The sequence below is a fragment of the Vulpes vulpes genome, chromosome 16, assembly GCF_048418805.1.
Source record: "Vulpes vulpes isolate BD-2025 chromosome 16, VulVul3, whole genome shotgun sequence".
Lineage (NCBI taxonomy): Eukaryota > Metazoa > Chordata > Mammalia > Carnivora > Canidae > Vulpes > Vulpes vulpes.
This window is the reverse complement of record NC_132795.1, coordinates 72021635-72036837: the sequence shown is the minus strand read 5'-3', so window position 1 is coordinate 72036837 and position 15203 is coordinate 72021635. Positions and strand designations below refer to the sequence as shown.

Here is a 15203-nt window from a genome sequence, read left to right as displayed (position 1 = left end):
TCACTTTCCAAAATTTGCACCATGTGAATGTAATACCTATCTGAAAAAATATATTAAAAGAAAATTTAAAGGTTTATAGCTACATCTTCTAAGACAATTTATAATAAACTTAATTACTATTAAGTTGTGATTTTCAACTAAAACTATTAGAAAAATAGCCAAATATTTATATCTTCACAAGATAAACCAGTTTTGAAATTACTAATTTTAATAATTTATATCAATTAGATGTTCTTTAGAATTAAATTTCTAATTGTTACCAAAATATGTTAACTCTTTAAAAAAAAGTTCTTTTGAACATATCAGTAACTTACTTGACTAAGCTAAATACCAAATCAATCAAGTATTTGCTGACTAAATTGGAGGACCACAGCTTTCCTTCCCAGCCCACTATCAAACCATCAACGGATGAAGAAAGGGGCCTTTTCTATCATGGAGGTATCCAAATGCCTTTAAAGGAAAAAAAATATATTAGACTCATTGAACATAATTATGTGTCAGGACTTATGATAAATTACTTTTTTTAAAGATTTTGTTTATTCATTCATGAGAGACACACAGACACAAACAGAGGGAGAAGCAGGCTCCTTGCAGGGAGCCCGATGTGGGACTTGATCCGGGAACTCCAGCATCACGCCCTGAGCTGAAGGCAGTCACTTAACTGCTGAGCCACCCAGGCATCCCTGTGGTGAATTAACTAAAATTTCCTTTTTTGCCCTGGTCTCAGGGAATTTTAAAGCCTATCTGTAACCTACCTCTAGCAACTAGCACAGAACCTGTGTGCAATGATCTCCTGTCTGCTATTCTTATCCCATGCTTTCACAAAGTTTATCTTCCCCTATTCTTATTACCTAAGTTATTTTTATTACTTGTATCTTTTTTAAAACTATAGGATGTGGGATAAACATAAACTTCAACTTATCTATCTATATGTCTTTTTATCTTTATTTATGGCATCTATAGTGCCACATTTCTGAGCAATAAGAGCATACTAAAAATGTTTGCTAACCTTCCATTGTACCAGGAGAGGCTAAATGCTCCTCCCCTTTGTAGTCCCATTAAGCCTCTTACACAGTTTAATCTTGGTATTTTATAACATATATTATTTAACTCCCTGTCCCTTCCACTAAATTCTAAGCTTTAAAGGGATTGTCTCCAACTTCAGTATTAACATACCTCTAATTTTTTTTTAATATTTTATTTATTTATTCATGAGAGACACAGACTGAGAGAGGCAAAGACACAGGCAGAGGCAGAAGCAGGCTCCCCAGAGGGAGCCTGATACAGGACTTGATCCCGCACTCAGGGATTGCAACCTGAGCCGAAGGCAGGCGCCCAACCACTGAGCCACCCAGGCGACCCACACCTCTCATTTCTGTATCATTTACTATGTATCTAGCATATAAAGCTCAAATTATTTTTAAATGAATAAATAAAACAAAGAAACACTCTCCTCACTTCTAACATCAAGCAAGCCCTACTTCTACTGAACTCCAAAATTCCAAAACACAAGTACTTTAGAAGAGGCAGTTTCAAGTGGTAGAAAGGACGTAAGCTTTGGAATTAGGCAGATAGGTTCAAATTCTGTTGTAGTTCTTCGCCAATTACTTAACCCTGGACAATTTACCATATTTTCTTGATCCTAAGAGATGCCTCTAACTTCAGAAAAAATAAATGGAAGCCTCTTGACCTTCATCTGTTAAGTAGACAGAATACCTACAACTTGCAGGGTTGTAGTCACATAAAAAAAGTTCAAGTAAAATTTCTGGCAAATGACAGGTCCTCAAAAAATAGCTTTTAAAAAAATTTATTTTGAAATAACCAGAAGATTCACAGGAAGTTGCAAAGTATACAAAAAGGTCCCCTGGGCCCTTAACCCACTTTCCCCAATAGTTATATCTTAAATAATTATAGTACAATATCAAACTCAGAGATTTGGCATTGTTACAATGTGATCCCATGTATAGACTGCTGTAGAACTAAGATACAGAATTATTTTATCACCACAAAGATTGCACTCTTATTACCCTTTTATAGTCACATCCTCTGCCCTCCCCATCCTTAACTCTTAGCAACCACTAATCTCTATAATTTTGTCTTCTCAGGAATATTATATAAATAAAATCACGTGATAAAGATCAGGGTATGTGATCTTCTGACATTGGCTTTTTCACTCAGCATAATGCCACGAGATCTATCCAAGTTACACAGATCTATAGTTCATTTTTTGTTGTTGTTAACATTCCATGGTACAGATTACCAGTTTGTTTAGTCACTCACCAATTAAGGGAAATTGTAGGTGTTTCCATTCTTTATTTTTTTTTAAAGATTTTATTTATTTATTCATGAGAGACACAGGCAGAGGGAGAAGCAGTCTCCATGCAGGGAGCCCAACACAGGACTCAATCCCGGGTCTCCAGGATCAGGCCCTGGGCCAAAGGCAGGCACTAAACCGCTGGGCCACCGGGGCTGCCCTGTTTCCATTCTTTATGACAAATAAAGCTCCTATGAACAATCATATACAGGGTTTTGAGTGGACATAAGTTTTCATTTCTCTGGAATAAATACCTGGGAGTGCAATTGCTGGGTTGTATGGTATGTTTAGTTTATAAGAACTATTTTCTGGAGCGGTGCACCATTTCCCATTCCTACCATGAACGTATGAGTGATGTGGTTTCTCCTTATCCTTGCCAGCAATGGATATTGTCACTATTTTTAATCTTAACTGTTCTTATAAGTGTGCATTGTTATTTCATCTTGATCTTAATTTATATTTCCCTAACGTTTAGAAAAAATGAACATCTTTTTATGTGCTTATCAACATATATCCTTCTATGAAATATTTCCTTATGTCTTTTGTTCATTTTCTAATTGGGTTGTTGATTTTTACTACTGAGTTTTAAGACTTCTTCATATATCCTACATATGATACACATAATTCTTCTGGCAAAAATAAGGTTTATAGCTTATTCTTTTCATCCTGTTAATAGAGTCTTTCACAAAGCAAAAGATTTAAATTTTAATGAAGTCCAAATTATCAATTTTTCTTTTATGAATCATGCTTTTGGTGTCACATCTAACAACGCTTCACCAAGCCCAAAGTCCTGAAGATTTTCTGTTACCCTATAAAAGTTCCATAGTTTTCTGTTTTACATTTTAAACCTATGATCCATTTTGAATTAATTTTTGTAAATTTTGTATAAGGTGTGAGGTTTATTTTCTTTCCTTTTTTTTTTTTAAGATTTTATTTATTCATTCATGAGAGACAGAGAGAGAGAGAGAGAGAGGCAGAGGGAGAAGCAGACTCTATGCAGGGAGCCCGACGTGGGACTCGATTCAGGGTCTCCAGGATCATGCCCCGGGCTGAAGGCGGCGCCAAACCGCGGAGCCACCAGGGCTGCCCAAGGTGTGAGGTTTAGGTCTAGGTTCATTTCTCTTCCCTAAAAGATATCCAATTGTTTCAGTACCATTTGTTGAAAAGACTATCTTTCCTGCATCAAACTCATTTCCACTTCTGTCAATAACCTTCGGGTGTACTTGTAGAAGGCTATTTTTGGATTTTCTATTCTCTATCACCGACCTATATCTATCCCTCTAGTAATATCATACAGTCTTAACTACTGTAGTTATACATTAAGCTTTGAACTCAAAGAGAATGACTCTTCCCATTTTATTATACTTTTTCAGTTTACATTATTTCTATTTCCCTATTCTCATGTTAACCAATTCATTTCTCTCTTCTTTCCAACCTGTTGTTTGAGAACACTGAGTTTTTAATTTCAGTTATTGTATTTTTAAAGTTTTTTTTCATTGTGGTGAAACACAATTTATCATTCTAACCATTTTTAAGTACACGATTTGGTGGCATTAAGTACATCCACTACATCCACAATGTTGTACAACCATCCCACATCCATTTCCAGAACTTTATCATCCCAAAGTCTGTACCCATGAAACAATAACTCTCTATGAATTTGCCTAGTCTAGGTACCTAATATAAGCAGAATCACATAAAATTTGTCCCTGTTCCTGGCCTATTTCACTTAGGATAATATTTCCAAGTCTCATCCATGTTGTAGTTTATATCAGAATTTTAGTCTTTTTTTAAGGCTGAATAATATTCCATCATATGTACCCACCACATCTTATTAAGCACCTATTGATGGACATTTGGGTTGCTTCCACCTTTTTTGGCCATTAAAAATCATGCTGCTAGAACGTCAGTATCAAGTTCCTATTTTTAATCTTTTGGAGATATATCTAGGAGTGGAATACCTGGATCATAGGGTAATTCTATATTTAACTTTTACAGGAACTGACAAACTTTATTTCACCATGGCTACACCATTTTACACTCCCACTAGCAAGTCACAAAGGCTCCAGTTTCTAGACCACCTCACCTGGACTTGTTACTTTGATAACAGACATCCTAATAGGTACGAAGTGATACCTCATTGTGGTTTTGATTTGCATTTCCTCAATGGATGATGATGCTGACCATCTTTTCATGTGCTTATTTTCCATTTGTGTATCTTTGAAAAAATACCTATTCAAGTCCTTTGTCCACTTTTGAATTGGGTTGTTTTGCTTTTTGAATGCTGAGTTGTAAAGTTCTTTATATATGTTCTCAATATTAATCCCTTATCAGATATATGATTTGGAAATATTTTCTCCCATACATTTTTAATAGATTTGACTTTTTTAAAAGGATTTTATTTGTTTGAGGGAGAGAGAGCATGTATGTGCACATGAGCAGGGAGAGGGAGAAGCAGACTCCCTGCTGAGCAGGGAGCCAGATGTGGGGCTCAATCTTAGGACCCTGGGATTATAGTCTGAACTGAAGGGAGATGCTTAACTGATTGAGCCACCAGGCACCCCTAGACTTTATTTTAGAGCAGTTTTAAGTTTACAAAAAAATTGATCAGGAAGTACAGAGTTCCCAATACCCTTTTTCCCCACCCAACACACAGTTTCCCATCTTAAGTTATGAATGGTATTACTTTAGTACATTCGCTACCATTAATGATCACTGACACATTAATTTAAGTCTGGAGTTTATATTAGGGTTTACTCTTTGGGTGGTAGATTCTGTGGGTTTTGACAAATGCATAGTAACATGTATCTACCATTACTGTAACATACACAATATAGAATAGTTTCATTGCCCTAAAAAACCTGTTCTCCATTCACTCGGCTCACCCTTCCTTCCTCCAAATCCCTGGCAATAAGTGATCTTACTAATGTCTTTGTTTTGCCTTTTCCAGGTCATATAGTTGGAATCACAGAGTATGTAACCTCAGATTTTTTTTTTCACCTAGCAATTTGCTTTCAAGTTTCCTTTATATCTTTTTTGTGGCCTGATAGCTCATTTCTTTTTACCAACAAATAATATTCCATTGTACAGATATAACACAATTTGCTTATCTATTCATCTACTGAAGAACAACTTCGTTGCTTCCAAATTTTCACTTGGTTCCTTATATCTTTTATTTCTTTGATGAGATTTTCTAGTTTTGTGTTTGTTTCAAACACACTCAGAATTGCTTGAAGCATTTATATGGTAACTGATTTAAAATCCTTGTGAGACAATCTCTAATCCTGTGAGACATCTCTGTGTTGGCATCTCTTGGTTGTCTTTGCTCATCAAGGTGGAGATATTCCTGCTTCTTGAGATAAGAAGTGATTTTTTTCATTGAGATATGCTCTTGAGTTTTAGTAGGCTTCTTGTCACACTTCCTGTGACTTTAGTTCAAACTAAAAATGGGAGATGCTATCTTCTTATTGCTAGGTGTAGGTGGAAGTCCAATTTCTCTCTTAGGCCTCTGTTGATACCTGGGGAGGGCTGGTTTCGTTGTTACTGCTAGGCAGGGATGGGAGTTCAGGTCCCCACCAGGCTTCTGCTAATACTACCACACGGAGATAGAATACAGATACCTTGTTTCTGCTCCCATGTATCTTTCACCACTACTGTGGGTGGGTGGACTTGTTATTGCTAGGAGGTGGTAAAAGTCCTGACTCTGTAATAGGTCCCCTCTGACACCAGCTCAACAAAAAGGAAAGGGGACACCTCCTTATTCTGGGTGAGGGTGGTTATCTAGGATCCCCACGTGGTCTTTGCCAACACTATGGGATTGGGGGATACTTATTGCCTGGTGAGCATTAAGGTCTTGACTTCCCACCCAGCATTTCTCTTTGATACAACCTTGATGGGATAGGGGGCTTAGAGGATGGGGCATGAGGTATGGTTGGGATTCTCTGTCACAGCCTGAAAAGGGTGGAAGTCTAGGCTTTTTACTCAGCCTTTGCCAGCAGGAGTGGGGCTATAGCTTTTTTCATGGTGTCTGAATAGCCAGTTACTGTCCAAAAATCGTCTGCATTAGAAACAGACCCATAAATACAGAGAACAAAATGGTGGTTGCCAGAGGGTAGGAGGATGGGAAAAAAGGGTGAGGAGGAGTGAGAGGTACAGCCTTCCAGTTACAGAATGAGTAAATCATGAAGATGAAGGCTAAAAGATAGGGAATATACTCAATGATATCATATTAGCACTGTATGGTAACAGATGGCAGTTATACTTGTGGTGAGCACAGTGTAACATATAGACTTGTCAAATCACTATGCTGTACACCTGAAACTAATGTAACACTGTGCGTCAAGTATACTTCAATATAAAAAATAAAAAATAAAAAATAATTAAAAAAGAACAAGAGGAACTTCACCAGGGAAAAGCCCAGAAGTTAACTCTTTAATCAAGGGATCCAAATAAAGATCATTTGTAATGGGACAAAATGAAATTGTGTGCTACTTGATAGGATGCAATGAAAAGAATCCATCATCACTTTTGTGATATTCCTGTCTGTATTCATTTTGTACCTTAAGCCAACACTTATTATGTCACAGTGTCATGGGATTAGGGATCTGGGAGTGGCTTAATTTGGTGATTCTGGTTTAAGGTCTTTCACTAGGTGAAAGGAGTCAGTTAGGGTGACAGTCATTCTGGCAAGGTTTAAGTGGGGCTGGCAAATCCACTTCCAAGCTCATCATCACAGTTGGCAGGCCTCAGTTTCTCACTGGTTACTGACTACTTGAGTTCCTTTTCACGTGGGCCTATTATCCACAGAGCTGCTCACAACATGGAAGCTTGTTTCCCACTTAATCACTTCTGCTCTATGCTCTTGGTCATAAAGATCAATTTTGGTACCATGTGCAGGGAGACTGTATTAAAGTGGGAGTAAAGAGGGTGGCGCCAATTTGAAGGCCGGCTATCACATATGTTATGAGCCAAAGGTTTGTAACATAAAGATAATCATAGCAAACCCAAATCAGTGGTCATTCTACAAAATAATTGGCCTGTATTCTTCAAAGTGTCATGGTCATAAAAATCAAAGAAGAATGTTCCGGAATGAAGGAGATAAAGGGACACAATAACTAAACACAACGTGTGATGCTGGACTAGATCTTTTTGTGATTGAGGACATTATGGGACAACTGGCAAAAACTTGAATAGGGTCAGAGGACTAGCTGGCAGCAATGTACTAAAGTTCATTTCCTGATTTTACCAGATTGTATTGTGATCTTATAGGAGAGTGTACTTATTTATAGAAATAGCCACTCAAATGTTAGGGATATCAGGACATTAGGTCTATAACTTACTCTCAAATGGTAGGGTGAGGGGATATTCTTTCTTCCATAATTGCAACTTTTAGATAAATTTGAGATTGTTTCCAAATTAAAAATGTATATAAATTATAAAAACGTAAAGCAGAAAAAGAAAAAAAGTGGTCTACATTGCTAGGCTGCCCCCTTCCTAGTCCTTTAGCTGTAGGAATGCCTCCTCTGAGAACTTTTCTTGCATGCATCCATTGTTTCTAGATGTCAGTTTTTCCAGCACTGTCTGAGATACACGAAGCAAAAGGAAAACCCAGGAATTCACTAACACGTCACTTACTATATACTGAGGTCCCCAGCCAGTCTTCCTTCTTCTGCCCACCTTTCAGAATGTCCTTATGTTTGTTTTATAACAAAACGTTCAGCATTTTTAGTTGTGCTTAGTGGGATGCATAAAGGGAGTCTACTCTATCTTCATAGAGAAGAGGAAGTTCCTTTTAAGAGCCTTACCACAGGTCAGCCACTAGGAGAATAGACAATACTGAACTTGGAGTTCAGACAACTGGGTTCAAATTCTAGCTAACTTGGGAGTTCAGACAAATCCAACTTAGCTCTGTCACTTGTTAGTCAAATATTATAATTCTATAGCCTCTTGGAACTTCAGCTCCCATGTCTAAAAGATAAAATCACATCACTACTTCACGAGGTTGGAATCAAGAAAGATTACGTACTTAAAAGCACTGGATACAACACTTGCCATGCAGTTTGCACTCATATGTATCTGAATCTGCATGTATCAAAATGGGTAAGATAAAAATGGAATGATTTTAGACCCATAAGATTTCAGTGAGCACTGAATTAGTATTTATTCTCCATCTTCTTTTTTAAAATAGGCCCATTCCAAAATAAAAGGAATACAGAAATTAAATGTAACCTGTAATTTCAGTGCAGAGATGAATTTATCTTGATTTCTCACTTCTTGTTCTAGCTGGAGAGTATTCTGGTATTTTTCAGCTTCAGAAACTGGAGCCCCTAGACCAAAATCATGTTCTTTGGTGGTAACCTAGTAGAAAAAATGGGAATGATACCAAGACATTCAGTTTAAAACAGTTTTGTGATTCTTCAAAACAATCAATGACATTTGAAAATTAACAATATTCTTAGGTACATTTTCAATTATTTTTAACTTTGCCTCACCAGCTAAAAGAATTTTCACCAAGCTTTACTTTTTAAAAACCTCACATTATGAAACTTTTTGTTTTCCCAACAGAAAACTACAATATTAAACATGCTTTTCAAAAAAGACATAGCCCACCCTATCCCTTTGGTAATCATTGTTCTAAGAAAATATGGATCATAGGCAAATTATGTAGACTACTTCTAGGCCTGTGTTGTCCAATATACTAGGTACTAGCTACCTATTTATTGCTTCTTTTGTATATTAACAAAAAAGTTTGCTACCCATATTGCAAAGGGCTAACTTCCCTAATATTGGAATAATTTCTGTAAATAAAAAAGGAAAAGAAATACCCTAATAGAAAAACTAGCAAGAATATGGATATTTCACAGAAATGCCTTTTAAACAGATTTAAAAACATTCAATCTCACAAATTAAAATACCAAGATACCACTTTTAACCTCACATTGGCAAAGATCAGAAAGGTGTATATATAATTTACCATTCTTATACATCACTGGGGACAGTATAAATTGATACAATATTTCTGAAGAACAATTACACAAAATCTAACATTACAAATACATATAGCTTCTATATAAATAATTCCACTTTTAGGAATTTTTGGTACATAATGTATTTGCACATGTGCAAAATGACATGTTAAAATATTTTTCACTTTAGCATACTATGCATACTACTCCACACTATGCTTTTTTACATGACAATGTAGCTCAGAAATTGTGTGATTTAGGGAAATAATTTGTAGGGTGCCTGGGTGGCTCAGTCATTTAAGCATCCAACTCTTAATTCTGGGTCAGGTCAGGTCTCAGGGTTGTGTGATCGAGCCCTGTGTGGGGCGTGAAGCCTGCTTAAGATTCTTTCTTTCCCTCTCCTTCTGCACCACCCCTCCTTTAAAAAGGAAACCAAAAAAAAAAAAAAAACAAGGAAAACAAATAAAAACCTACAACCTCATCCCTCAATGGGTCTAGGGAAGTCCTGAACAAACAAATCAGAATTTACAGTATAATAGGATTAATGCCATATCAGAGGAATGCACATGTATGCTAAGGAATTTAAAGAAAAAGACTACAAAAAAGTATTTTTGACTTGAACTTCCCCAGAAAAGATTTAGGACATATTTTCCATATTCCTCCAAAACCATGACTATACTCCTATTGGAGCACTTAACACATTGTATTGTGTCTACTGAATGTCCAGAACCATCATAACTTTAACATGTCTAAAACAGACTTTTTTTTTTTTTAAGATTTTATTTATTCATTCATGAGAGACAAAAAGAGAGGCAGAGACATAGGCAGAGAGAGAAGCAGGCTCCTTGTGGGAAAAACCTGATACAGGACTCCGTCCCAGGACCCATGGATCATGGGATCACACCCCGAGCCAAAGCCAGACACTCAACCACTGAGCCACCCAGGTGCCCATAAAACAGACCTCTTAGGTCTCCCACTTGCACTCCTGCTCTCAACCCTGCCTCCACTATGTTCCTTCCCAGTTTTTCCCATGTTAAATGCACCACCATTTGTGTAATGCCCAAAGTCAAAAACCAAGGGATTGTCTTTGTTTCCTCTTTCCCTGACCCCCAACAACAAACTGTGTTAGTTCTACCTCTAAAATTATTTCCCAAATCCATTCTCAACATACTTATTACTACCTCCATATTCATCTCCCACATAATTACTGTAACAGTTCCCTAAATGGTCTTCATGCTTCTATTGTTGCTCCCTACAACTTTTTTTCTGAACTGAAATCAAAACAATCACTTTAATTAAAATAATGAGATCCTGCTCAAAAACACTCCAATGGCTTCACAGTGCAATTAGAATAAAATTCACACTTTTTAAGATGCTACATGATTTGGCCCCTGCCTTCACTTCCCTAAGTAGACCCAGTACTCTTTTTCACCCATCAGCTTTATTGGTTTTCTTTCTGTTCCTCCACTGTGCCCATCTCATTCCACTTCAAGGTCTCTGTTCTTGATTTCCCTCTCTTTTTTTTTTTTTTTTATAAATTTTTTTTTAATTTTTTTTATTATTATTTATTTATGAGAGTCATACAGAGAGAGAGAGAGAGAGAGGCAGAGACACAGGCAGAGGGAGAAGCAGGCTCCATGCATCGGGAGCCTGACGTGGGATTCGATCCCGGGTCTCCAGGATCGCGCCCTGGGCCAAAGGCAGGCGCCAAACCGCTGCGCCACCCAGGGATCCCGATTTCCCTCTCTTAAGAACACTCTCTCTCCCAACCCTGTACATGGCTGATTCCTTCTCTGGCTCAGACGTGAGCAGGTCTTCCCTGCCTTCTTACCTACAGTAGCCTCTCTCCTAAATACTCTCTCTCTCTCTCTCTTTTTTTTTTTAATTTTTATTTATTTATGATAGTCACACAGAGAGAGAGAGAGAGAGAGGCAGAGACACAGGCAGAGGGAGAAGCAGGCTCCATGCACCGGGAGCCCGACGTGGGATTCGATCCCGGGTCTCCAGGATCGCACCCTGGGCCAAAGGCAGGCGCCAAACTGCTGGGCCACCCAAGGATCCCCTAAATACTCTCTCATCAGGTTATTTGCACTTAATGATATTTGAAATTATATCATTTATTTTTTAATTTGTTTTTGTCTGTCTCCCCACTACTAGAATGTAAACTCCAAGAGATCTAGGCTTTTGTCTGCTCACTATTATATCTCTAATGGCTACTGAAGTGCTCAGCACAAAGTTGGTAGTCAACAGAATATTTTCATAATAACAAAATTTTGATGACTCAAAAAGGTAGTTTCAATGGTACAGATGAGGTAGAAGCATATTTGAAGAGGACTAATAAATGAGTAATGAACAAAAGAAAACAGAAAACGTAGAGTTCTTTTAGGAAGCATGATCATGAGAGGTAGAGTGAAAGGCAGAAGATGACTACAGTTGTTGAATGGTTGTTAGAAAGGAGAAAACCTTTTCTATCAAGGACTCCCTTCAGAATTAGACAAAAGCTGAGTCCTTTCCTCAAGAAAATAAAAACACACACAAAACTTACAAACAATTTCAGGGGATTCAAGAACTCTCTAAAGTTCTTGTCCACTAGGTTAAGAAGCCCTACAGTATAAACACATCGAAGATTCCTAAGAATGGGTTAATGTTAACTAATGGAGAAAGGCCACAGAGCCAATAAAAGGAAACCCAAATAAACGGTATGTGCACTGTCCTTTGAGATAAGAGGAAAGCAAGGTCAGGTGAAGATTTAGATAAGAAGGGGTAGAAATTTGGGACACCTGGATGGCTCTGCAGTTGGGCTTCTGCCTTAGGCTCGGGCATGATCCTGGAGTCCCGGAATCAAGTCCAACAGCAGGCTCCCTGCTTGGAGCCTGCTTCTGCCTATGTCTCTGCCTCTCTCTCTCTGTGTCTCTCATGAATAAATAAATAAAATCTTAAAAAAAAAAAAAAAAAAAAAAGAAGAAGAAGGGGTAGAAATTTAAAGGCCTGCCTAGTAGAAGTTTCATTTTTTATGAAATAGGAGGTAAGATCATGTGCTAAAAATAAAAAAAAATCATCAATCTTGAGCAAAATATCATGCATATAATACATGCTCAACAAATGTCATCAAATATTTTGATAGAATAATTAAAAATACTGGAGTACTTTATATGGAATTCTGAAATCTGGTTCCACAAAAAGTCTACTTGTTTTCTTTTTGTAAAGCTGTCTCCAAAAGTTTACAGTGATAGACACTGAAGTAGGAAGAAATAGCCTCACTAAAAGAAAAATGTAAAAAAATCACACAGTTCTTTGAGTAATTTTGAGACAGGTTTTTGTACTATAAAAATAAGTCAAAAAACATTTTGGGAATTCCCTTCAAACAAAACAGTAAAGCCATAATGTTTAACCTTTCTTATGAAAAAGAAATAATCTAATTATCCATTCAAACTTAAGCTCCTTACTTCTAATCCAGACTATTCTGTAAAGGAATAACTTGTCTTTTTAAAGGAAAATAAAGCAATGGCCTTAGGAGAAGTATCATTTACCAAGACCTCTAAGAAACATAGGAGTTAAAGAGTTGTTTTCAAGGGGCTTTCATAAACTAAAAAATATTAATAATAAACATGTTAATCCCATAACTAAGACAAATAGAACTACCTTACTAACTAGCTCAATTAAAAAGATTCTTACGAGGCACATATATGAGAAAGTTCACACCAATGGTTCATGTTTACCAAAAACTGTAAAAACATTAATAGTGGAGTAGGTAAACATTAAACAACAAACTAATTACAAGCAACAACAAACTAATTACAAGGCGGAGAGCTGCGGCAGTTTTAAGGATAAAACTTAAAAACCTCACATTGAGGGCAGCCTGGGTGGCTCAGCGGTTTAGCGCCGCCTTCAGCCCAGGGTGTGATCCTGGAGACCTGGGATCAAGTCCCACATGGGGCTCCTTGCATGGAGCCTGCTTCTCCCTCTACCTCTCTCTCTCTCTCTCTCTCTCTCTCTCTCTCTGTCATGAATAAATAAATAAAAAATCTTAAAAAAAAAACCCCTCACATTGAGTAAAAAAGCAAACTGAAAAGGAATACTTACTACAATTCCATTTATATAAAGTTAAAAAACAAGCCAAACTAGAATATGCGGGTTCCTATACAAAGACAGTGAAACTCTAAAGAAAATCATGGTAGTGGTTGGTTATCATAAGAAGTAAGGATGGTGGCTACATCTGGGGAGAAGAGAGAGCATGTGATGAGGAAAAAAAATGAATAGTAACACCTGCTCTAATTGCCTCTGTATATGTAATACTCTAAAAACAAATTACCCTAAAACTGATCTAAGCAACTTAAAAAGAAGACAGGAAAAGAGCCAACAGAATCTCTACATCTCAATATATGCCAGACTGTAAGCAATGATTTTTTTTTCCAGTCAACAAAATAAAGTATATTTTGGAAGCTGCCATTAAATCACACCAAAGTTTATTTTACAGTAAATATTTCATTAATAGCGCCTTCCTAGTCACTTCTCACTAATTAAAATTGAATGGTTGGGGATCCCTGGGTGGCGCAGCGGTTTGGCGCCTGCCTTTGGCCCAGGGCGCGATCCTGGAGACCCGGGATCGAATCCCACATCAGGCTCCTGGTGCATGGAGCCTGCTTCTCCCTCTGCCTGTGTGTCTGCCTCTCTCTCTCTCTCTCTGTGACTATCATAAATAAATAAAAATTAAAAAAAATAAAAATAAAATTGAATGGTTTAGTCCCTTGAGCAATTAAGATAAAAACAAGAATCAGTTTTATCCTGAAGGCAGATTGGAATGTGTCACTTTCCATTTATGTTTCTAGTTTCTGGTTTCTAACCTGGTTTCTTCTATTCGTAAACCAATTATTATCTTATTTTCTTACAGGTTAAAAAGAAAAGTGTAGTTTAAATGCTGAAAACCAGTAGAGGAAACTTAAAACAACGAATATCCTGCGATATAAGGCCCTGTGCTGTAAAAAGGAAAACACGGGGTATGTTACCTAAGCACATTTTTCTTGAAGCCTCCATCCTTGACTTTATTTTAAAAAACAAACAAACAATAACAATGTATTCCTTTGTGTAATTAGATGTCCGGTCCATAATCACCGCAGTTATTCAACTTTAATCTCAAATATTTTTTTCAAACAAAACCCAGTTTACCCTGCCTTTCCTGTGTATAATCTCTACCGAAAACTACATGAGATTTTCATGCAAACACCTACGTAATCTCGGCCCTTCACCTCCCAAAGTCTATAAAGAGGCTTAGAAGTGAGAGGCTGGGGGTCGGGAATAGCAGGTTGAACTCCCAAATCTCTGACTTCCAAATTCCTCACCTCCAGTCCAAGCGTTTCTAAACAGAACAGTGCCCCCAACAACCAGGCGGAGAGCTGCGGCAGGAAGCGAAGCGGTCACCATAGGAACTGGGCTCAACCCGAAGCGCCCAAGAAACGACAACAACAGGGGCAAAGTTTGCTCCTAGTGGGCTTCCCGGGACCACAGCTCTGCCCGCTACCGTCCCTCGCAGCCAGTCAAGCAGCGAACTCCCGCTTCGGAGGTCACCCACGGCCTCTAATCCCCGTCACACGCGCCCGGATGCGGGGCCTTCCGACCCAGGAGCTGCTTTACCCCAACCCGGCGCATCCCTGCTGCCTCTACCTGGAGCTCCGAGTCCCTCCCCGGACTCCTCCGCCCGACAGCCTCCCCGGAGCTCATCGCGACGACTGGCAGGCCACCGCCGGCGCCAGGGATCCAGGTCCCTCCCCGTCTCCATCCTCCGCCCCTTTCCCCTCCCTTCCCACCCCTATTGCGGCCTGGCCCCGCCCCGGCGGAGGCAGAGGAAGGCGGGACCCGGAGGGAAGGAGGCGGGGGCGGTTAGCGCCGGTCGGCGCCGCCGTCGGCCCCGCCCTCACGCTCTGTAC

At 38.4% G+C, this 15203-nt stretch overlaps 1 protein-coding gene across 7 annotated transcripts in view; it reads right to left on the bottom strand.

Moving 5' to 3' along the window:
- TSGA10 (testis specific 10) overlaps positions 1–15203 on the bottom strand; it is a 128629-nt gene that overhangs the window by 113241 nt on the left and 185 nt on the right. For 3 of the 7 annotated variants that reach the window (XM_072741326.1, XM_072741325.1, XM_072741329.1), the window contains exon 2: positions 8543–8671. Coding sequence is in view for 2 of the 7 variants with exons in the window: in XM_025992483.2 (XP_025848268.2) it covers positions 8543–8671; positions 14941–14997 (186 nt within the window). In the remaining 5 variants the exon portion in view is untranslated. Of the gene's footprint in view, positions 1–314; positions 451–8542; positions 8672–14618; positions 15187–15203 lie in introns of those variants that run through there. The other 4 variants (XM_072741328.1, XM_025992483.2, XM_072741324.1 and 1 more) reach the window with 4 other exon arrangements.